At 38.8% G+C, this 25,346-nt stretch overlaps 1 protein-coding gene across 3 annotated transcripts in view; it reads right to left on the bottom strand.

Annotated features, from left to right (window-relative positions):
• Nucleotides 1-25,346, bottom strand: part of LOC107744085 (ADP-ribosylation factor-like protein 15) — a 51,868-nt gene that overhangs the window by 3,706 nt on the left and 22,816 nt on the right. For 2 of the 3 annotated variants that reach the window (XM_016557563.1, XM_016557565.1), the window contains exons 2-4: nucleotides 23,668-23,812; nucleotides 23,375-23,434; nucleotides 17,616-17,824 (exon numbers count right to left, since the gene is read on the bottom strand). In XM_016557563.1, coding sequence (XP_016413049.1) covers nucleotides 17,616-17,824; nucleotides 23,375-23,434; nucleotides 23,668-23,812 — 414 coding nt within the window. The remainder of the gene's footprint in view (nucleotides 1-17,615; nucleotides 17,825-23,374; nucleotides 23,435-23,667; nucleotides 23,813-25,346) is intronic. The other variant, XM_016557564.1, reaches the window with a different exon arrangement.

Below are 25,346 nucleotides of genomic sequence, written 5' to 3'. Positions count from 1 at the left end.
TTAGCTGCCATGAGCATGAAGCTGTATAGAAATCAAAACTGACAATATTGTTGGTTCATTTGGATTGGTTCATTTGGATCACCATGTGATGTCCATAATTAAAATCTGTTACCCTGAACAGCTGCTGTGATTGACCTCATTTAAAAATGAGAGATTAATCAAATCTGCAACGCATTAGCTTACATGCTAACAAATGCTGTATTGGAGTTAGCATGACTCCCTAGTTAACAACATTGCTAGCATGTGTTGGCTTACAATTTTTATCTAGGTAATTATCTAACTAATATACTAGCAATGTACTGAAAATCCATCCTGAGATCAGACTGTTAGTTTGTAGATTTAACAAGAGTTTAAACAAGAGTTTTTAACGAACATTTGGCTGGGGTTGTTATTTTGGAACAAGTTTCCCCTATTGACCAATAATAACACAGGATAAATTGTATCTGTAAATATTCAGCCTGTAAACGAGTTCCAAAATAAAACAACTAGATCTTTATTCTACTGAAGTTAGAAAGTATGAGGTATCAGCCAAGAAATTCCAATGTATTAGCCAGGGGAATGAGGACAAACTTGTAGTACTAGCGCCAGTCCTTTTCAACGGGGCAGAAATGGGAGGGGAGACAGGAATGCGCGCACTGCACTGATCAGCGTTTGCTATGGTAGATGATGTAGAGGAAAATTTGAGGTAGCAGGAGAAAAAAATGCAACCTTTTTTACAGTCCTATGATTAGCAAACATGATGAACACAAAGGCTTGAGGGACAGTAATGTCACAGAATTGATCGCAGCATTACATGAGATAAAGGAAGGCTCTTCTGATTATAATCAGCTCTGTTTTCAGAATTTCCAAGGCAACAATAGAAAGCAACAAACACAAATATTTCAACAAGAGCTATTTCCATGCTTGAAGCCCTTCAGGAAAGATCTACAACCATCTTATTGAAAATTAAAACAGCCAGGTGTAACATGTACAGTGGTCCCAAAAGGCATTTGGAAACTTCTGGACACAAAACAACACTTAAAGGAATAGTTCACCCAAAAATGAAAATTACCCCATGATTTACTCACCCTCAAGCCATCATAGCTGTATATGACTTTCTTCTTTCAGACGAATACATACAATCAGTTATTTAAAAAAATGTCCTGGCTCTTCCAAACTTTATAATGGCAGTGAATGGTGGTCGAGATTTTGAAGCCCAAATAAGTGCATCCATCCATCATAAAAGGTGCTCCACACGGCTCTTTGATTGTATTCATCTGAAAGAAGAAAGTCATATACACATAGGATGGCTTGAGGGTGAGTAAATCATGGGGTAATTTTAATTTTTGGGTGAACTATCCCTTTAATATGTCTGAATGTCATTGCATTAGATTCTTAACCCTCTGTGAGCAATTTCTGTGTCCTGTCAGAGTAACCACAGGTGTATTTTTCTACTTTAACTATTAACATGTTCTACCAAGTATTCAAATTTTCATAATATTGAAAAAGCAATTTAGTTTTGCTGATTTCTCTTTAAAATAAATAACACTTTGTACAATATTTTTGTTTTATATCGCAAAGAAATCTATACATAATTCATGTGGCTTAAATTTGGGGTTGTTGCATGTTTTCCTAAACATTCATCAGTAAGAACTTAAAGGGATAACAAAATTGGGCCCATTTTATGGACATAACATTTATAAAATATCTTTTGTGTGTGCAGAGGGAAAAAAAAGGGTCATACAGGTTTAAAATGTCAAGAGCAAATGGTGACAGAATTGTCATTATAGGTTGAACTAGCATGATGCCAAAAAAACCTTGACCTTCGCATGAACAGCAACAGCATTTAAACATCCAAAAATGTCCCTGTCAAAGTGATTTCTCCCCTCCAGCTCCTAATTTATGCTTGTACCCAAATCGTTGACCTCTGACCTCGGTGGACTTAAAGAAGCCCAGAATAAATATAGAGTAAGCCACTAGCACAGGTGTGAAAAGTGAAGGCGCAAAAGAAACACAAAATATTTTTCTCTTGTTTTGGCGGTGTTTCTGGAAGCCGGTGCGTCTCGTCACCTGATTGGCTCAACCCCAAACCTCCCCGCTGTGGAGAAAGACCACCCCACTGGGAGCACTTCGTCAAGCCTGGCCTGTGATTCCACGTTTAAACTCACTCACAGCGCTGAAATATATGGCATCAGTGTCACATCTAGGAAAACTCTGAGCTTAACTTACAACCAGCGGGAAAGGGCCAAAAAAGTTGTTGGAATTTTTTACTTCCCTTTGAGAGTGCAATGAGAGGAAAAAAATTAATTAAATAATCAAACAAAACATCCTTTGAGCCAAAGCTTTCCTATTATGCCAAGAATGTTGATTAAGATTTCCCTGTCTGGGACTTCATTGCTACAAAATTACACAATCCTGCTGCTTCAAAGAGCAAGAACAATCTTGGAACGCAAAGCCATATTTGTCTATTGTTTCACAGTGAAACCTATCCAGACTTGAAAAAGCAAAAGTAACATTTGCAGAAGACAGGAGGTTTAGGACAGTCTGCCAGTGACGTTCAGGAATAGTACTTAAAAAGATGATACAGATTGATACAGAGTGCTGGTATGTCTGACGACAGCTGATGCAGCAAAATGTGTATCATCTCTAAATTGCACAATAGCTAAAAAAAACTAGGCAGAAGGAATGGGTCAGAATGAACGACTTTGGGCGGTGCTTATACCTTGTTCACACGTATATGGAAATTGTAAAAGGAAAAGCATTTTTCGTCTTGCGTTTAAAAAAAAATCCTGTCCACACTGCACTACACTGTCCTATCATAAAGTCAAAAACACCAAAAATAAAAATCTTTAAAAAAAAAAAAAAACACTTAACTCTTTCCCTGTCTGCGTTAAAAAAAAATTGCCAGACACTGCCGGCATTTTTGATCATTTTAACGAAACCTTGGCCACCATAATATTTTGTCATATGAATATCTGAATATGCCAAATTTGCAAAGCATGCATATTTTGCAAAGCATGTATGCTGAGAAAATGGCATTTTTGTACTACATCTCAATCGAATTTAGATCAATGATCAAAACAGACGATACACTATTGTTGTTTCTGCTTCTTCTTCACCATGTTTTGATTTAGGGACTCAATACTCAGGAGATGTGTAATAGTGCCCCCCTAACATATAACAGTGGAAGCAAAGAAAGCCAGAAAATTGCATCAGTGGTGGAGACAGAGTTAAGAACGTTTTGGCAATGTATAATTTACTGATGCAGTATATGCATACTCCTCCGTATAGCGGTATGATCATTAAACAATTGTAGGCTGACCTGTAAACATCATCGATGACAGCTGACCACAAAAAAACTAAGCAGTATTTTGCTATTGTGGTCAGAATCCTTCCTGACGAATTCCAGCACATTTTTATAAACAACTGTTGCCATGCGCAAACGGCGCTCTTGATGTCTTCCAAAATTTTTTCACGTGTTCACACACATCAAGGAAAACAGCATTTTGAAGTGTTTTCCGAAACCTCTGTTTACAGTGAACTAAAATGTTTACATGTGGATGGGAGGCCAAAACACAGTGAAAACTCAACGTTTCCAGAAAAAATCCATTTGTTTTGAATGGGATTTTAATTAGTGTGCTGTTAACGCAGACATTTGTTTAAAAGCAGATGCAATTATGTTCTGCCAATCAAAGCTCGTAAAAAAACAAACCTCGGTTAGGAAAATATCTATGTGGCTTAAGTGACAATTTAAAATGATTTGCAGAATGAAAAATAGAACATAGTAAAATAAATTATATAAACAAAACAATTGTCAAAAAGTTGACAATTTAACCGTCTAATTATTCTTAAAAATAAAAGGATATCTAAATGTATCTATGGATGTTCTTAGAAACCAGATATCAGTATCAGCACACAAATACGATTACACAAATTTAGGCGTGCATCCCTACTGAGAAACCTTGGCTAAGCTCAAGATGAAGCTAACCTCAGGACATGTGCAAGGCTCACATGGCTCCAACTAAATCTGCACGTTCTCCAAGCCAGATTGGCTTTTACACCTGGTTTACTGCAGATCTTTCTCTTTATGACATGTTTGGATATGAAGCCTTTCCGGGGTCAGTGGGATAAACCCTTACTGGAGACAAGCCGTGACTAAATCACTTTGTCAGAGACCTGACTACCGATGCCCCTGCACAAAGTCAGAAGCTCACAGGTTCCAGGTCATGGGCCGTGAACAAGCCTCTTGGCCTGTGCGCTTTCATAGTGTGTCTGCCTGGTCATAGAGCAGATTTACAGTAACTCAATTTGCGTAAAGCTTGACGCTCCACATCTGGATTTGCAACACGATAAAAAGGAGCTGGGATTGAGCTAATTAACTGCAGCATTGCAGGAACTCAAGGTCTCTTATTGGTCAAACTAGCCAACCGCCAATCAGTTGTCCTCTTGCCCTGTGCGTTTGTGTGGACTGACCTTCACTTGAGGAACTCGCCCACAAAGAAAGAACATACTCCCACAAACGCACCGCCTAAGGCACTGACAGGTGACCTGCTGGCAAGCCCATATCAACAAACCCGCTCAAACTATGATCCATCTGATATCCATCAGACTCTGAACTTCATATGCTTAACCACACACACAGACCCGCCTGCAGGCCTGCTCCCCAAAAAGGGAGAAATTTCCCAATGGAAGTGCTAATTTCTTGAGCATACTGCAAGTGTTACCATTGGGAGAGTCGTTTCGAGGATCATATCACCGTGAGTTTCTAAAGATAGGAATGCGTAAGCATTGTAATATTCATCAGTTTTGAAGAGAAAAACATGACAAATTTTCGGTCCAAAGATGGAGTTGAAGCAGACCGCTATAGAGAAACGGTGGAGAGCGCACCTCCTCCCCCAACTGCTGAGACTCTGTCCAGTTGTTTTGTGGAGCTCTAGTTTCTGTTATTCATGTGTTAAATCAGGCTCATTCCACAGCAAACCACAGCAGTTCCATGGGCCCCCTCTATTCACATGCTGGAGGCTGCACTCCCTTTCTGAAGAGATTTCCTCATATTAATAAATGGAACAGTATTTCATGCAGGGCAACGAAGGCCCTGTCGCTGGGGATTCCTCAGTGAAGAAACATTCCTGACAAAGTAGCTCAGAACAAGAGTTTCAGCCAAAATCGTGTTCAAGTTTCAAAACAAAAAGTGCTGGCCAAGCAATATGGGTATACATGTGCATATATTAGAGGTGTATACATGTGCGTTATGTATTGCTCAATCTCTCTTGACAGGAACATCTTTGGGAATCTAGAACATGAACAAAGAGACAAAGCTGCACCAGACAGATAGCTTACACTGTCAAATCTGGTGCAGAACAAAATGTATTGCACTCACTTGATCTCTCCGTGCACCTGAGATGAATAAGCGCCATCTGCTCCGATGCCATGACCGTCAACCCCAAACAATAACTTCCCGTCGTCATGACTAGTGTTGGTCGGCTCTTATGTAAGCATGTGTTTGAGTTACGGCGATGACTGAAGAGTTCTCATAACTCACCGAGTCTGGCTCCAGAACATTAGGAACATATTAAAAGGAGCCGAACCTGGCCCCTTGGATATCTTCAACAACACTTTACCTAAACATAATCCCAACCGGGAGCCCCTGGCCATATCAGCGGTGATTCATAGACAAAAATTCAAATCTTGATACTACCCCAGCAGACAGTCATCCATATGCTATTTCCCTTTCCTTTATACATTCATACCCTTCTAGCGTGACATGCTCAAACGCAAATGTTAGGCAAGGCCTGCTGTTCAGACTCACAAGACTGCAAATCAAATTGGTTAAAAATAACCAATTGTAACTGTTGCTCATGAGAGACGTGATTCAATTAGAGTGGATGTTGCAGGCCAAATGTGGTCTGCAAAAGTAAAACTAGTCTATTACAAGATGAGCAATCTGGTGCCCCTTTTCAACAAATTAAGCTTGTGCCCATTCTTGAAGCAATGCGGATCAGAGAAAAACAGTTCCGTACCAGCCCTAAATGATTGCCGGTCTAGAATCAGGAGTCTGCTCTCAAAGACTATAGAATTTTCAGAAAGATTGAAACTAAAAGACGATGCTGTGCCGTCTATATTGGATCTGATGTCGCACCACACAAGTGTGAGTAACTGCCAAAGCACATCAACTGGTCACTGGGGTTCCTCAGGGATCAGTTCTTGGATCCCTCCTCTTTTCCATATACTCTACATCACTGGGTCCCATCATACAGGCACATGGCTTCTCCAGGAATGCTGAATCCCTGACAATTTTCAAGCGACAGCTGAAAACTCATCTCTTTTGATGCTACTTGACTTCATCCTAAATTTAAAAAAAAAAAAATTGTCTTTCTCTTTCTTTATTCCTTCCCTTTCTAGCTTGTACTTATTTGAACAAATGCCTGAAACTTGGTATTACGAGCACTTCCTGTGTCTGTTTTCCTCTTTAAGAAGAATCACTTTATGTATTCCCCAATTGTAAGTCGCTTTGGATAAAAGCATCTGCAAAATGACTAAATGTAAATGTGATGAGGGGGGTCAAAACATTACAGAAAATAGCCTATTACTTCTAAATTATGTTTTTTTTTTTATGTTAAAATCTTGATAACATTATAAGCGGACCTCAGAGAACAGTACAAAATAATAAAAAAGGCAGTTCATGACCCCTTTAACATTTGCAGTAAGGAGTAGTCTGAACTCTACAACAACAAGAACTTTAGCTCATGATACTCTCCTAGCAAGCTAATCTCCGAATCAGGTGTGTTAAATAAGAGAGACAATCAAAATCTGCAGAGTGCTGAGTTCCCAGGATCAGGACTGAAAACTACTGTTGTACATATAGGGCTATACGGAAAGTATCCAGCCATGTAATATGAAAAACATTTATCGAAGAATTTACAAGATACAAAAAAACTAGGGATGCACGATATTTATCGGACAGATAAATTATCGGGCGATATGGGTGAAAATGATGTCATTTTTATTGTTCCGATAAATAAATGAAATCCGATAACTAGATCCGATAAAGTACTCTTGCTGGTAAATTAATCAATCAGAGATTAATCCGCTTTTCGAGTGAAAGTGACTGCAGCTTTAAAACTGTGTCGCGCTCATTACGTCATCACTCGTGAACATGTTTTTTTCTCGGTGGCAGCGGAGGACAATGCCATTGCTATTTGCAAAGCATGTTCAGCAAGGATTTCAAGAGGAGGAAAAAGGCGTCAAGTTTTAACACAACAAATCTTATATCTCACTTGAAAGGTCGTCATCGCGGCAAAGCTGTACTAAAAGAATATGAAGCAGCCACGGCAGCAGTTACTAGCGCTAAGCCTAAGTCAAATAAATCCCAGTTCCCAGACCTTGCCTCACTTGCACGGAAATACCTGTCAGCCCCTTGCCCCAGCATAGACAGTGAACGTTTATTTCCTGCTGCTGCTGCAAATGTTATTGATTAAAAAAAAACACAGAATTGGGTGTGAGAAGTCAGAGATGCTTCTGTTTATCAAGAATCTCCCACTAATGCCCTCACATAACAAATAGAAAAGACAAATAGACATTAAAAAGAGACAAGTGAAAAGATATATACTTTGGAGGAGGGTAAGACATGTTGAGTAGTGCAAATTGGAAATCATTTTAAGTTTATTATTATTTATTTTATGTTAAACTCTATAATTTCAGAGACATCTCTATGCCCTACGCACTTTTGAGGATGCACTTTTGTTTTTCTTTTTTTTCGAGGTTGACAAATGTCAATGCATTTTATTTATTATGTATTTGAAAAACATGACTTAAAGTCATACCTTCCTCATCCTCATGCACTAAAGGTTGAATAGATGCATTTATTTGTTATGCATGAAATACTTGAATATAAATTAGTTTTTAATAAGTTGTTAATTGCAGGTAAACCACAGTTCTGTTAAACTCTTTCTGTTACTAAGTATTGTGCTGTCTTACACAAAAAATAAACACATTTGAAGAGTCAGGACTGATGTTTGCTATTATAGTTAGGCCAGAGCTACAAAAATATCAGTTTAATCAGTGCTTCTTAGATTTTCTATTCTCCTGGGTGCACAAACTGTAGATTATATGAAAATTATAATATAAAAATATTAACTTATTGGTTATCAGTATCGGTATCTGTATCGGCCATGAGGACTTATTTATCGGATATAGGTATTGGTTAAAATTTTTCATATCGTGCATCCCTAAAAAAAACTGTACATAGGACAATGGTGCTTCAGTCTCCTTCAAAGGTGATTTTAATTTTGGGAAAAGCAAGAAGTCGCAGGGTGCCAAATTTGGGCTGTAGGTAGGGCCCTATGACATCCGTAATGCGGAAAATGCAGATGGAATCACAAAATCCAGTCATAAAAATGGAATTTACTGTATAACACGGAATGTCACAGAATTTGCCAATTTTAGATGAGTAAATAAATCAAAATGTGATACGAACTGTCTGTGAATATTAAGCCACAAAAATGATTGTTATTCATATTTAAAACTATTTAAATATGAATCCTGCAGTTTCTTCGCGTCTTTGTGTGAATGTGTGAATTTGTTTACTACACACATACTGAAGCCCGCGTGACACTCGTGGTGTTTTCAGCCTTTGCCACCTTAATATATGATTGAGTACATGAACATAATCTTCAGAACTACTCTGAGAATCACTTGAAGAGCATGTTTTGGCAAAAAACTCTGCATGAGACATAGACGGGCACGTTGTCGTGATGAAGCTGCCAATCACCAGTTGCCCATAGCTGTGGCTGTTTTCGTCGTATTCCATCTCTCACCTCATATTTTTCATATTACATGGCTGGATACTTTCCGGACGGCCCTCGTGGTTTGAAGAGAAATGAGAGAATTTGCAAAGGATTAAGAATTACTAATGAGGAGATATGCCAAGAAATGCTAAACGCTGAGTTGAATGAAAACCCTTCAATCAGACATCAGTATTCAGTGCTCAAGTCATTGGAAACGTGGATGCGGCCAAGAACCGGCACCATCTCTGAAGTAAAGCAATGTGGGTTGATCAAGGGACACTGGATTCTGCTAAAAAGATGGATTGTGTTGCTCACACATGGTGGTGGTCTTAGACACATCCTCTGGATCTCCTCTGTCAATGCTTCTGAGCTATCGCAGCACTGCCTTGCTTGTACAGTCTGCTCTATACAGACAGTGGGCATCATCTGCCAGACTGTACATCACACGTCCATTCAAAGTGCAGAGGAAAGAACACTAATTGCCATCATGAAACTATAAGATGTTCCAGAACATGATGTTTCCCTGTGAAATGCTTTGTACACCACAATAAATGATTTACCGTGATCTCGATGACAACTTGTTCTTTGGTTTGCGTTCTGTAATCTCGTTACCGCACATTGTCCAAAAACCACACAATTGGACTGCAAGAATTTGGATACTTCAACTGCATCATCTATTCAGGATCCATGACCATATGGTCTTCAAGCAGATGGCTGCTGGTTGTTCAGACACTGGGCACTGCCACCAGACAGAAGTACTCCATGTGGCAGCACCAGTGACCTCTCCCAGCAGAATGACCTGAGTCAGGCTGCCAGCTGAGACACACAATAACGTCTGGCCAGCATGTTTCTTTCGAGGCCAGACAGAATACAGAGTCCACCCAGCCAGACAGTTCTACCACAGTTCAGTCTCCTTCAGGCACACAAGATGGCCTTTGTCTTCAAATCTCAAACACATCTTTCAGGACAAGGAAAAATTCCTCCCCCAAGAAAACATTCAATTGATGGCGCCTGATGGCAATGAGGACTTCTCTAAGATTTTCCTCGCCCAATGTATTTTAGAGATTCACAACAAACCACTCAGGACCAGTTACATAAAGTGCCTTAAGTTATGTTGTACATCTTATTGCTCAGTGTTGGGTCAACACGACCAACTAATCGATTATCAAAATAATCGTTAGTTGCAGCCCTAGTTGAGATTCAATTCCATTGTATAGCTAAATGAATTTGGCGAGCAAGCAATGTCCAGGAATGAGAGTATCCTTGAGCAAGCAGGGTGTGTGAGTATCGAAAATGAGAAAAGCAAAAGGGTCAGTGAGGACATGAGAAGAGCAGATAAGCCAAACACCAAACATGTTTGTTTTCCAGCTCTCTCTGTAAGGAAAGAGATGTAAAATGGTACCTGCATGCATTAGTGGAGAGGAATCGAAGATCTGATCTGTCATCAGAAACAGGTCCAGTTCTGGAGCTTGGGGGTAGGTGTGCGTCTCCCACTCATGTTGGTTCTGTGTGCATCCATCTCTATCAGTCATAACTTTATTAGAGCCAGATGTTACGGGTGCCCTGTCTACTTCCAGAGCCGTGGTAATTTTATTATTACTCTAAATCACAACCCAGTGAGATCAGCCATGGGAGAAGGGGAGGGGGTCTGGGTCATGCAGGGGAAAACAGGGCGGTTCTTTTAAAGGTAAGACATTGACCCCTTCCAGTACCGCATGGGGGGAGCTGCTTCCAAAGAGCAGATGGGGAGACGGGGGCAGTAAATTACACCGGTGACTGTGACTCTGCTGGGTAGAGTTTCAACTGCCAAGCCCTTACATTTGAGGACCATAGAGCTCCAGGGGTACCATATATCAAAGATACAAGAGTCTTTCTCTTAAGCATGAGGAAGGGATTTAAAAAGTACACACACACACACCTGTAACAGTCAACATTGGAGTGTTGCTTTGAAACAAAGTCATTTCCTTTGTAAGACTGGTTTAGAAAAGCATGGTAGCTCTATCTAAATCAGTTTTTCTGGTGATCAAAGCCAAATTATGTCAAATTAGACAAATGCCAATATGGACAGGTTATGCAATCTCCAAAACAATGAGCAAAACTATGCAAATAAACCAGACAATGTTAAATATAGGATGAAACAAGGATTAAATATTTACATTTACTTTAGTATATAAAGCTTAAAAGGTGGCTTGAAATAGAAACCCTATTTTCTATACACCCTATTTTCAATACATGCATACGTTTCTTTTTTGGAACTTGTAATTTTCAATCTAAAGCACTTCTGTTACATTGAAACTTTTACATTTTTGCTCATAAATATAAATGACATGATATTATGTCTGCTTAATATCCTATCTTAATTAATCAGTCTTAACTGATTTGGCAAATGCAGAAAAACAATCATTAGTCATAGGAGGATTGGTGCTTCTGCATTTGCTCAGTGAACAGTTGATGCAAAAAGCTGAGGCTTTAAAGGGATAGTTCACCCAAAAATGAAGTCGTTCCAAACCCATAAGACCTTCTTCCATCTTCAGAACACAAATTAAGATGAAATCCAAGAGCTTTCTGACCCTCCATAGAGAGCAACTCAACTACCAAGTTCAAGACCCAGAAAGGTAGTAAGAACATTGATAAAATAGTCTATGTGACATCAGTGGTTCAGCCACGAAGACTGACACAGAAGAGAAGAAATTGTTGAATAAAGTTGTTATTTTTGCACACAAAAAGTATTCTCGTAGCTTCATACAATTTTAACAATGTCCTTACTATCTTTCTGGGCCTTGAACATGGTAGTTCCCTTGCTGTCTATGGGAGGGTCAGAAAGCTCTCGTATTTCATCAAAAATATGTTAATTTGTGTTCCGAAAATGAACGAAGGTCTTACGGGTTTGGAACAACATGAAGGTGAGTAATTAATGACAAAATTTTCATTTTTGTGAGAACTAACCCTTCAAGTCGTCATTTTACATGGTTGGCTACTTTTTTTCTTAAGCAAAACAGAAATCTTAAAGTGGATAGAGTCTGTTCCTGCTCAAAGTATAAAGACAAGCGTGTTGAGATTTACTTAGTAATATTAATAAATTATCATGAATAAATATATGAATACATTTCAATGTTTTGACATTTTTGTTTACTTTTGCACAAACTATTTTGGTACCGTGCTGAATTGCCACTTCATGTCCAATGTCAACCTGTGTCCTGAAGCGTAACCAGTCAAGAGCCACTAGTCTAAATCATTCATAAGACTCTCAAAGAGTATCTTTGCATAATCAAAATGAGAAAGAAGATAGAGTGGGGGAAGGAGCAAAAATGGACTGCACCAATCTTTCCCACAGCAACTAACATGAGAGACTGAGGAAGCGGTGTAAAGCCAGACAGACACCCAGACAGTGGAGTGAGTGTGTGTGCGCGTGTGGTATGAGGGAGAATGGTGTTTCTCCTGCTGATCAGACACTGGCCTTGGCAGCCAGCACTGAAAACCATGCCAATGTCGGCTGAGCAAATTCCGAGCCCCCGAGGAATACAACAAACGGGTCTGTTGTTCGGACCCAGATTGCTGTGTGACCACGAAGGACACAGATTCCAGGTCTGTACTGACTGAACTGAGCCGGTCTCTCACATCACTTCTTGGATCTAGTCTTTTGTTAACGTGCTAACTGAATGGTACTAACTGCCTAACTGGCTTTTCTCTTCTAGATCTTCATCAATTTTGTGTTGTCACAACTTTTCTCCATCCACTTGGCTCTGGACTGTCAACAGTGCAGAGATTTGATGACAGATTTCCAGATCTGCAAGAAAAGAAACTCCTCGTTTCCCTTTCGAATCTCATTCATCAAAATATGCTTTGTATAGCTACATATGTCCCCTTAAGCAACCTTAATTGTAGCCTTGGCACAAATGAACTTGGCACACAAGAAGGAGAGAATTATACATTATTTTTCATGTGGTTGTTGAGACAGTCATGCATTGGTTTATTCAATTTTGGTACAATAGGTCCCTACTGCCACATATTTAATCACTTGTATTATTCTCACACTCAAACATCTCAACAGGTCCTAAATGTGCTTTTCGTCTCATCTTCATAAAGAGCAGAGGAAAACATAGTCATAAATCTAGCAGTCAACACAAATGGGTTCTCTTGAAATTCACATTTTTTTCAGTTTCTCCTGCGTCATATCGTATGCAAGACAGAAATTTTACACTTGACCAATTCCAATCCAAACACAGTTGGGCAAAACTGAGTCTCAAGCTGTGTGCTCATAACCACATATGTTGTTTAGTGATGTGCGAAAATATTTTCAAATTTGACTAATAATTGGGTTGTCTGAATGATTAGTCAACTAGTCGTATCTAGTGCAATGTGGCTAAAAATCATTAAAGCTAAACATTTAAATCCAGATATTGGATGCCCTGGGGGTAAGCAGATAAACATCAAATTTTCATTTTTGGGTGAACTATCCCTTTAATAATCAACCATTTGGTTGTAGGACGACTTGTTAGTCCTCCTGCTCAACCCTAATCCAACAAAAAACTATGCTCAGTCATCTCAAACTCATCTCATAACAGTAACCTACTGTAAATCAAAGTATTTATGTGCTAATGTCAAAAGACAAACTATAGTAAAAGCAATCGAGACTCAAATTTATGAAGAATAACTCAAAGTTGTCTTATGTCTTGTCACCAGTCTGTAGTAATTTATTTAGGATTTAGTACAAATAGAAATAAAATGTAATAATTCACCTCTGCGAACAACACGCTGTCTTTAAAATATCAGGTTTACTATTTTTTAGAGTATAAAAGAATCTGCATACATGAAAATACACAGCTGCATGCATATTTTGGGAAGGGGGTTCCTCACAAGGGGATCATCATATTTGGAGTTCCCTGGCAATAAAATATTTGAAAACTCTTGACATAGGTGGATTACTTAGTAACCATAGAAGTACAGAAATGTTTACTGGAATCAAAAGCATTATGAAATGGTCATTCAGGGCAAGACAGATGATCTATCACAGTTCACACCCTGAAATATAAAACAAAACAGGTTGATGCTGGCGTACAGGCCACTTCCATGCAAACCACATTGCGATGCAGACCTTCATTTGATACATTTATCAATTTATATCTGGCAAAAATGAAAAATGATCTGAAATGTCTCCACAGAATAGCATGTGCAGATGAAGTAGTATAGAGGGAGGATTGTATTTCAAGATTACATTTAACAGCAAGGCTGTTGGCTGAAGACTTGTGGACTTAATCAGCAAATGCAGCGGTATGGCAAGTAAACAGTCAAAAAAAATAATAATTCCTTTTTGATTTATTTATATAATGCCTCAAAGGTAATTTATATTTCATTTAAATAGCGGTGAAGCTGAAAATCAACTTGATGTAATTTGTCACCCAAAAAGTTTTTCATAACAATTTCACAGTGGATTTGGTTTTTAAAGGGGTCATATGATGTTGCTAAAAAGAACATTATTTGGTGTATTTGGTGTAATGAAATGTGTTTATGTGGTTTAAGGTTCAAAAAACACATTATTTTCCACATATTGTACATTATTGTTGCTCCTCTATTCTATGATTTTTACAAAGCTCATCGGTCTGAAAAGCGAGGTGTACGCTGATTTGGTCAGCTATCCAGTGCGTTGTGATTGGCCAAATACCTCAAGCATGTTACGCCCCTACCATACTGTGATGCTGTGTACCGGCGCAACGAGACAAAACCAATAAAACCCATAATAGACGATGCATTTGTTGCATCCAGTGGGGACATAATTATGGATTATAATGACTTACTGTCTTTTTACGCATTACGTTGCATCGCATTGCGTAAACATTTTGGCGGCGTTATGCAAATCTTCCCACATTGTGACGTAGACATGTGGGGGCGTGTTTGAACGAGGCGTTTTAGGAAGGCTTGGACAAGTCTTAACTTTTATAAAGAGTATCTCTTTGGGTTTGAGACTTTAGTCTTTGCAACTTTAGGGATCTTATCTATTCACAAACAGCTTGTAACACTCCAAAGAGAAAGGAAAACTTGAAATCGCATCATATGACCCCTTTAAAAAAATGCTGGCAGCAACTTTATCCCTTATAATGACCCAAAAATATTTGACCAGTTCCCTTTCTGTTTTCTGCACTGTGGATCTTTTCTTCTTTCAAAAAATGCCCATAGGAGGTCCAGGAGATCTAATCCAGTTCGAAATCGATTGAGAGCAATTTAATGGAAAACAAGCTGGTCAGGTCTGATCTTGTGTAACCCAAGTTGTATCTCCAGCAAGGAGAGCGAGTGTCGCTGCCAACTGAAAAGCCCCGTTTTGACACATCAGTGAACTGGGATGTGTTATTCTCCAAAGGCAGATATTTACTGCTCACTCAGGACCACTTCTCAGCCAGTTAATTAGCGCTCTGTGCATTGGGTGATACCCTGCAGCCCGTGGACCGATTTCTCCACTCGGAGCAGATGTACGCGCATGCACGCTCACACACGGACACACAAACCAACACGCATGGTATCAGCCAAATAACACACAGACACCAAATCATTCAGGAAAAGACGCACAGGCTGAGTAACTCAATCCTCCAAACATAAAAGTGAAAAGGGGACCATTAAAATAGAAATGTGACAGCAGAGACATGCCACACATTCCAACTGTTTGCTATTACCAACAGCGGCCAGCAATTCATCTTAATTCCGATGCCACTTGCTTTTGAAATGATGTTTGAAAGAATCTCAAATAGAGTAATTGGTAAAATGAATACACTCTTATGAGATGGGACAACAGCTGTAGTGTTTCCCCACACCGCCAGTATTTTGGGCTCCCAACAATACAAAGACTTATTGTCAGGAAAGCCTGAGAAAGTGGGTAAGCTGGGTGCTGCAGATCTGTGGGAGAATGTCTTGCGGCCTGTCAGTGTTTGCAAACAACAATCGAATCCTCTGAAACAGACGGAGTGTTGCCTAATGTTGTTATCATTTAAAGGGTTAGTTCACCCCAAAATGAAAATTCTGGCATCATTTACTCACCCTCATGTCTTTCCAAACCCATCAGATTTTTTCATCATCTGAACAAAAATGAAGATATTTTTAATCAAATCTGAGAGATTTCTGTCCCTCCACTGAAAGAACCAATGAGTTTTGTTCTTGTGCATCAAGTAAAGTGTGGCTGAGCTTCTGTTTATGCTCGCTGATCAATGTTTATGTGAATAAAAGCCTAAATTAAATCTGTTCATCATATAAACCAATCATGTCTCTTCAGAAGATTTGGATCAATCTCCATTTTTCTCCAATCTTCATTTTTTGACCTCTTTACAAATGTTTTGAAGAGTTTTAAGTTTCAAGTTTCTCTCAGGTTTTATTTAAAAATGTCTTCATTTGTGTTACAAAGATGAACAAATTTCGTATGGGTTTGGAACGACATGAGGGTGAATAAATTATGACAATTTTCCTTTTGGGGTGAAATAATCATTCAACATTTACAATAAATATCTCAAAAGTGGTACACATTTTTGTATCTCAGCAAAGGTCTAAAGATGTGGTCGCATTTACCATTCTTCGATGAAATTCTGTGGGAGAAAAAAGCAAGATCAGGAAATTAATGTAAGGGTAAAACATCCCTCACGTGAAACGTTCCATCATTTTTTGCCCATGAAAGTGTGCCAAATTTAGCTAAAGTGTGCACAACTTAAGTTATAAAAACAAGAAAAAAAACTAAGTTAAATATGGGGGCTATGGTCCCGCTGTACCGTTTTCATAAAGGCATGCATTTTTGGGGGTGTTTTTGTGTGATTTGAGCTAAAGAAACACAATTTACGATATTGTTGCCAGATTGTTGTTTTAATGTAACACTGATACATAGTTTTAGGAAATTCCGTTCTATTCTGATTAAAGCATATATGAGCTGCAGCTGCATGACTGGAAATAGGTGCCTAGGGCAGCAGATGACATTTTGCCTTAAAAGGGACTTTGGATTTAGGATACCTCTTAAATTCTATCATTTACTCGCCCATAATATCATTACAAACCGGTATGACTTGCTTTCCTCTGCTGAACATATGTGATAAACATAAACAGATATTTAAAAAAAAAAAATATTTGTGACCCTGGACCACAAAACCAGTCATAAGGGTCAATTTTTCGAAATTGAGATTTATACATCATCTGAAAGCTGAATAAATAATTTCCATTGATTTATGGTTTGTTAGGATATAGGACAATATTTGGCCGAGATACAACTATTTGAAAATCTGGAATCTGAGGGTGCAAAAAAATCTAAATATTGAGAAAATCACCTTTAAAGTTGTCCAAATGAATACTTAGCAATGCATATTACTAATCAAACATTAAGTTTTAATATATTTACAGTAGGAAACTTACAAAATATCTCCATGGAACATGATTTTTACTTAATATCCTAATGATTTTTGGCATAAAAGAAAAATCAATAATTATGACCCATACAATGTATTTTTGGCTATTGCTACAAATATACCCCAGCGACTTAAGACTGGTTTTGTGGTCCAGGGTCACATTTGTATACATGTAATTCATGTTTGGGACCCCACTGACTTTCATTTCACGAAGAAAGTGAGTCATACAGGTTTGGAATGACATGAGATGACTCTTGAATGGAGTATATGACCAGTATATGATGATGATGGGAGGTATAAAGCGAGTATTAGGTTCGTTTTAGTACAAAGGGGGCGGCAGGCTTGTCCCAGTGGTTGGCCAGTACGATGATGGGAAGTATTAAGCGAGTGTAAAGTTACCGCTCGTACAGTGCGGGCGGCAGGTTTGTTCTGGCGGTTAGCCAGGGTGAGGAAGGGAAGTGTTAAGCGAGTATTGGGTTACCTCTTGTACAGAGCGGGCAGCAGGTTTGTCCTGGTGGTTGGCTAGAATGAGGAAGGGAAGCGTGCAGAGCTGCGGATGCTGCAGGGCCAAGTGGAGCTCTGTACGCGCCACCTCCAGGTCCTCCTCCGACGAAGCGCTGTCCAAAACAAACACCACCCCCTGAGAGCCCTGGTAGTACCGGCTCCAGTACTTTTTAATTGAGTCCGCTCCTGCACCACAAAACACATAAATTCACACCGTCAGGATCGCAGCGAGGAAGTCATAACATTTAATACACACATTAACCCCTTCGCCGAAAAAAAGGTGGTTTTCCTGTCCGACATAAATCAGACGGCGAAAACAAGGCAAAGCTCTAAACAAAAAGCACAACGAGAAACTTTCTGGCAACCTAGCGGGAAACGGACTACAGCGTGTTTCGACACAGCATCAATTCGAACATCGCTGAAATGCATTTGGTGAGCACCCTGACCTCCTTTCAAAAATCATTGCGGATATTGCATTATGTATTTTTATGACTTCAAAAACGCATGCCAACTCGCACTCTCGCTTGGGGAGACCTGTGGTAAAAGCCGTGTCCAAATGAAGAGCGCTCAACGCAACAAGTCGACCCTGAGAGCGTATTAAAATGGTTTCTTCTGATGGCCAGTCTACAGCACAGTTCAAATGGGCCCACTTTTACAGTGAACATATGGTTTCTCTTGTGCACACCAATTTGGGGGTACAAAAATGTGGCCACCAAGACACACAAGCGCAGCATGGCTTTGGTTAAAGTGAGTCACTGCGGGGCCTGTACCCTAACCGTGAAAAAACAGAGACCAGTTTGTCTATACCTCTCGTCCTTGTGAGTCTCACGAATGGAATTCGTCGTATTAATTAATAGCATGCCTCGCGCGCATCATATCCTATGACGAGGAGTCCTAAAAAGTAGCTTTATTTCTCTGTTTTCATCTCGAGGCATGAAATAATAAACAGAATGCTATTCGAAAAGATGGCGTCTTAAATCAATGCCAGACAGTAATCGACAGCTTTATTCAAAGCTCTTGAAGTTCGGCCAAGACGTATAAGCTGTTTGCTTGACACTAAGCAGCTGTGCAATCCTTTTTTCCCCCTCTCTAAACACACTGGACGCGAGTTTAATGGTTCCACTTCCAAACTTCTAAGCCTTTGTCACACCACAAATTGAGCTCTTAGTCATGCCTCGCCAAATTATCAGCACGAAAACTGTTCTAGAGGTCTCGGTTCACGTTTGGAACAGACTCCACCTATCAGATTGAGTTTCAGAGCTTGACTCCCTGATATCATCGCTGTGTATGATGCACAATGTAATACTTCCAGTTCTCATTAGGTATTATCCATTGCGGTATTCGGCAACAGCTTTCCAATGGCTGACATGCAAGCCTGACAGCAATAGCACACGCTGGCCAAGGAAATAATAATGTTTTTTGCAGATGTTTAGACAATTTGTGACTCACAATAAATATTTGGGATCCTCACAGACAGGCCATGTCCGAGGCTGACTCATCTAATTAACAGGCGTTTGATCTGCTGTTGCCATTTTACCAAGCACTATTAACGCATAATCACTCAGCCTGATATTTCTTTCCTATATGGCCTGGCTTTTCCAAAACACAACATCCCATCAGTCTCAAATGTGCATCAACACTTTCTTTGTGGCTTGACGTTTGTATGGTTTTACTCAAAGTCTCCATCTACTGGCTGTGAAAGTAAAATCAAAACGCTGGGAGGTCTTGGGCCTTGAAAAGCAGCAGTTTACTTTCATTTCAAATGCATAAACATGTGCATTAAGACGAAAACAATGTGACGGAACAAAACAGCATTTATCAGCAACGGGCCAGTGCATTACAATCTCATGTGATAATGCAACTAAAGCACATTTTCGCAGAAATCATTACATCATGGCCGTGGTCCAGAGAAACAAAGAGAGAGAGTCTGCTAAGTGCTTTCAGATGGTCGCTGCGAGATGGTAAATGTGAGCATGTGGGGCTCCCTTCTCTGGTGCGTCTGTCAGCCTGGCAGATCGCACAGGGTGTCATCGTGACACTGATGGGAAATGCACGCAGACAGCGCGGCGCTTTGAACGTCTCCCGGCTTCCTGACATCACTCACGCAGACCCAAAACACGGGCCAGACAGGCAGACCAAGCAATAACATGCAAGAACGGTAAACCGTCTCAATGGCCGCGGCGGAAAAGGCGGGAGAGCCAGCATGTCAAGCCGGCACACAACCTCCATCAATAAAGTGTGACATGAGCCTTCCGCGTCAGGTTCAAGGTTAATGTCCCAGCCGTAACCCTACACTGATGTTTTTGGGGAAAAAGAGGTCATGCTCCACAGGCCCATGACACTGAGCTGAACTCGTTGGAGGTCTGGAGGAAAGGTTTCCAAAGTGCTTAAAAGGAAAACAGGACATAATTATACCGGTTTTCAAGGAGAATTCAGAGGTTCATTAATTTCAAGGCGATCTCCCATTGTGGCCTTTTTCTCACCAACAACTGTCCTATAAGAATTCACTTTTAAAGGATTAGTTCACCCAAAACTGAACATTTGTCATCATTTACTTTCTTCTGAGGAACACAAAAAGAGAAGTTTTGAAGAATGTGCTGGTCGCTCTTTTCCATGCAGTTAAAATTAATGGGGATAAAGGGTGGAACAATACACTTGTGTCATGATACACAATACTAATTTCACAATATGACACTTAAAGAAGACGATACTTCAGACAAAGCCAAAATGTATAATTCTTACTTCATATTCAAGACATATTATAGTTAACAAAAACTGTTGTTCATTAACCAGAAAGACATTTTCCCACTTAGCTAAAAATACAGAATTATGTGAAAGACATTCTGTCCATGACTACATATATTTAAATAGTTTTAAATATTGTTTTTTTTATTAATAACTGTATTTTAGTATTAAATTATGAATAATAATTCATACAAATGAAAGCTCAAATGTGTGAGCTTCTGGGTTTACCATATTTGATGCGCTCTTTGTATGTGAAATAAAACCTAAACTAAATCTGGCTCAACATTCATTATTGTATGGTCACTATCCATGATACATATTGTTACATTTTTGTATTGTGATATATTGTGACACAATATATTACTACACCCTTAATGGGGACTCGAGACTTTAAAGGGTTAGTTCACCCAAAAATGAAAATTAGCCTACAAATTACTCACCCTCAAGTCATCCTAGGTGTATATGACTTTCTTTTTTCAGACGAATCCAGTCGGAGTTATATAAAAAATTGTCTTTGATCTTTCAAGCTGTTTAATGCCACTCAGCAGGTGTTGCATGCATCAGTCCAAAAGAACTTAAATAAAAAGCGCCCATCCATTAAAAAAAAGTGGCTCACACGGCTCCAGGGAACAGCTTGAAAGATCAAAGACAATTTTTTATATAACTCCGACTGGATTCGTCTGAAAAAAGAAAGTCATATACACCTAGGATGACTTGAGGGCGAGTAATTTGTGGGTTAATTTTTCATTTTTGGGTGAACTAACCCTTTAAGCTCCAAAAAGAAGGAAAAATGGCATAGAACCATAATTGTGGTCCAAGCTTTGTGTCAGGAACAGGTCAACATTTAAAGCGGTGATTAAATTTTGAGATGTGGGCACTGCTCTTAAACATGAATGCGCACTAGCAGTCGATTGTAAGAAAGGGAAAGGGTTTAAGCAGACTAAATGATTGAAGATTTCTAGCATGTGTCATCAGGGAGTTGTCTGTCATTTTCACAGGAGGGTCTTGACATTATGATATAAAAATGAAACGTGCATGAATTATTCACAATAAGATCTAATGTATAACATGCATTTGCAAAACAGATGGGTTCATTTCATTTCATGTCTACTTTAATCTTGACATCCGCCCTGGCTTAACATACAACAAGTACATTCCTAAAAAAATCGTTTTTTGTTTGACAAAAGTACATACTTTTTTTTTGTGACGGAAGTTCAGAATGACATCCAAACTTTCAGTATTTTCATTTTTGGGGAACCTATTCCTTTGAAAAGGTGACATTTGCTTTTCTATAACAGGCTTCAATACACATAGCCTAGATGGAAACGCCCCTCTTTAATCTCAGTTCCAGCTGTTTTTTTCTCCTCACCTATCTAGCCCTCCCTTCCCCTCGGGTTCCCTGCATCCTCAACACCCTCTTATTCTTGTCATCACTCACTCATTTTAAAGACAGATTCAAAGGCTCAGCCCTTCACTCATACGCAAAGGGAAACTCGGGCCAAGATGGCTCTGGGTTCATTGAGCGAGTGACATCTGAAACATTTCCTTTGCGTGCCGCATCCAAGCACTGGCGCTTCCTGGGGTTCAATTTACCTTGAAGAGAAAACTATTAGTCATCAAAGAAGTGAGTTTGTGTCCTTTTTGGTCGGGCCCTCATGTAACATCTGTGTCAAATTACATTCATATTCGTCATCATATGTCAGGTGATGTGTTGCCAAAGTTTACTTTTCAAAAGATCACACGTGAAATAATTGTGAAATAACAGCTTAAAATGTTGTTACAGATGTGTCCGCAGATATTCGCTAATGGGTCAGTTACATAATGCTAATTTTTTTGTCTGGATTGATTAATTTACTCATACATACAATGACTTGAATGCACTTCTTATACTACTATTCAAAAGTTTGGGGTAAGATTTTTATTCAGCAAGGACACATTAAACATGTGAACAGTGAGAGTAAAGACATTACTCTCACATACACACATAAATACTGTTCTTTTGAGTTCTCTATGAATCTTAAAAAAATGCATCAGGTTACCATAAAAATGGAAACTGTTTTCAACATTGATGATAATAAGAAATCAGCATATCAGAATGATTTCTGAAGGATCATGTGACACTGAAGACTGGAGTAATGATGCTGAAAATTCAGCTTTGCATCAAAGGAATAAATTAAATTTTAAAATATATTAAAATAGAAGTCAGTTAATAGTATTTCAAAACTTTTCTGTTTTTACTGTATTTTTGATCAAATAATTGCAGCCTTGGTGAGCATAAAACCACACATTTTGAATAGCAGTGTATATATGTAGAAAATATATAGGGCTGCACGATTATGACAAAAATCATAATTGTCGATTATTCCCTTGAAATTGTAATTGCGATTATTAATTACGATTATCACAACTTACATTGAATGATGTTTATACCATTGTTTTATGCAACTGCATGCCGTAGAAAGAAAAAAACACATCTTAAGCACGCAGAATAACATAAGTGCACTTTTAACGATTAATTGCCGCTTTGAACGATTACGTAATTGTGGCATCCATAATTGTAATCGCGTTTAGAAATTCGATTAATTGTGCAGCCCTAAAAATATATATATTAAAAATATATACAATTTCATGAAACATGTTTGATTTCAAAACAATTAAGTATTACAGTATCTCACAGAAGTGAGTATACCCCTCACATTTTTGTAAATAAGAGTTGTCACCTGAAAAGATATAATAAAATATTTACAAAAATGTGAGGGGTGTACTCACTTCTGTGAGATACTGTAAATTGTGCACACTCACATTGTTTTGTGAGGAAAATGTTATTATTTTCATTTGATGGTTAAAGATTAATTTTCTAAGAACTTGGCATCTGTGTTTTAAATATTTTTAGAAGACTTTAGTTGTCGTTATTTTATATTATTTGTCATTGACCCTTAAATAAAAAAATAAATAAAAGTAGTATTCTCATGAACAACAGAGAGCATTTACCTCCGAGTTCCTTGACATTTAAAATGGCATTCTGGAACGGGACCGCTTTAATGCTAAAACCTGCAAATAAAAGTTGAACAAGATTAACAACCGCAGCCATGAGGATTTCATAAAAGGAAGTCATTAAAACACCTTCATTGCTACACTGACCGAGATTTAATCACTTTAAAAGACAATCACAAGGCAAAATCTCAATACAAGGGAAAGCGTATCTGAAGGCAAAGAGGAAGTGCAAAGATCTGTGTTTGTGTTTGCAGGACGGGTCTGGTATTGCTCTATGATGGTGGGCTGACCTGTGGTAGGGATGATGTTGTCTGTTGCCTCACTGCAAAGTCTGGAGAGCAGGCTGGTCTTCCCAGAACCCGTCAGACCGATACAAACCACGTCATATTCTGGTCTGGGAGGGGGAGGTCCTTTACAGCACAACGTCTTGAAGCACTGAAGACGGGACAAAGAAGGGGAAAGGGGAGGAAGGAAAGTAAGAAAAGTTACAACAATTTAGATACAAACGTCCCACTCATGTTTGTGTTTATGCGTTTTTTGCGACTGGCGATTCTTCGCGAGAAAGGCTGTGGGTGTATGCGTGTGTCACTCTAGAAACAGAAACACATCTCAAAGACATCTGACATCTGTTGACACCATCTGGTTGAGGAAAAGTTACTGCAAAAGAAAAAAACAAAGTCTAACGCACAGTGCCTCCATTGAAATCATATGGGCCGAAAGTCACCACAGTGTTCTGGGATAAGTAAGCCGCAGTCAGAGCCCTTCGGTTGACGTCATGACATTGAGTGATAAAGCAAATAAAAATTTAAATTTTTAAATTTCAACAGAGCGGAGTAGAACCGCCAAAACACACACACACACACACACACACACATAAAGAAAGCCCGTAATACTGCTTAAACCGATCACATCAGATCAAACGCTTCCTACTATACGGTCTACGCAAGGAAGATCAAAGCATGTTTGACATGCATATTGTGCAAGGAGGAGGCATTGTGTTGCGTTACGATGGTACGGGCAATATGGTCAGAAGCTTTTCGAGGAAAAACAAACCGTTATTTTGTATTATATTTTTCTCTTCCTGTCTTTCTTTTTTTGAGTTACAAAGTTCATTTCACATCTGAAGGTCTTTATCTGGTTGGCTGTGTATAGCTGTATCTCTAAACAGAGGCTCATAATAACCTCTGTTGCAAAACTTTCTACTGCCTACATAGCATCCTGACCTAGATAGACCCTCAAAAGTGATTGACTTGGACCTCTTCATAAGCCAAAACTAAAAAAAAATGTTGTTAAGCCTACGAAATGAGACTCTAATGAGCATATAAACACATAGCACACTAACATTAAAGGAAGTACTCCATTTAAATTGATTTTTTGCTATTCTTTTTCAAACATTTCTTCACTGAACTTTTTCATGCAATACATTCTGGCATTGTGTAAAGGAAAAATGCCTACTTTTTTGGCACTTTTTGGTAGGGATGCAACGATACCATTTTTTCAGAACCGATCCGATACCAAAAATTCTGAGTATCGGTCAATTCCGATCTGATCCGATACCAGCGCAGTTTTTTTTTTTTTTATCAATGTAGAATTTCTATACTTCTGTGGGTTGACCTGATCATCACTCTTGTGTGTGTGTGTGTGTGTGTGTGTGTTAAACACAACCTGCTAAATTTAGACAACTTCATTTTAATGAAAAATAACAAATTAAAAAATATATAATCATAATCTATGACAAAAAATACTATTTATAAACTAGGTTAGTGGATAATTCAGCAGCAAAAGTTATTTAGAAAAATCATGTGTGCACAATAATTTTATAAAAACATTAAACTAAACTAAACATTTAGTGAAACAACATTAGTGGGAAACAAATAAAAGTTAATAAGTGTAGAACTAAATCTGGTAAAATGTTACACATTGCTCTTTGTATTGTTGTAAAATACATTCATGAAAAACAAGTAGCCTA

This window comes from Sinocyclocheilus rhinocerous, unplaced genomic scaffold, assembly GCF_001515625.1.
Source record: "Sinocyclocheilus rhinocerous isolate Xijiao unplaced genomic scaffold, SAMN03320098_v1.1 scaffold287, whole genome shotgun sequence".
Lineage (NCBI taxonomy): Eukaryota > Metazoa > Chordata > Actinopteri > Cypriniformes > Cyprinidae > Sinocyclocheilus > Sinocyclocheilus rhinocerous.
This window is presented reverse-complemented; position numbering and strand designations above follow the sequence as displayed.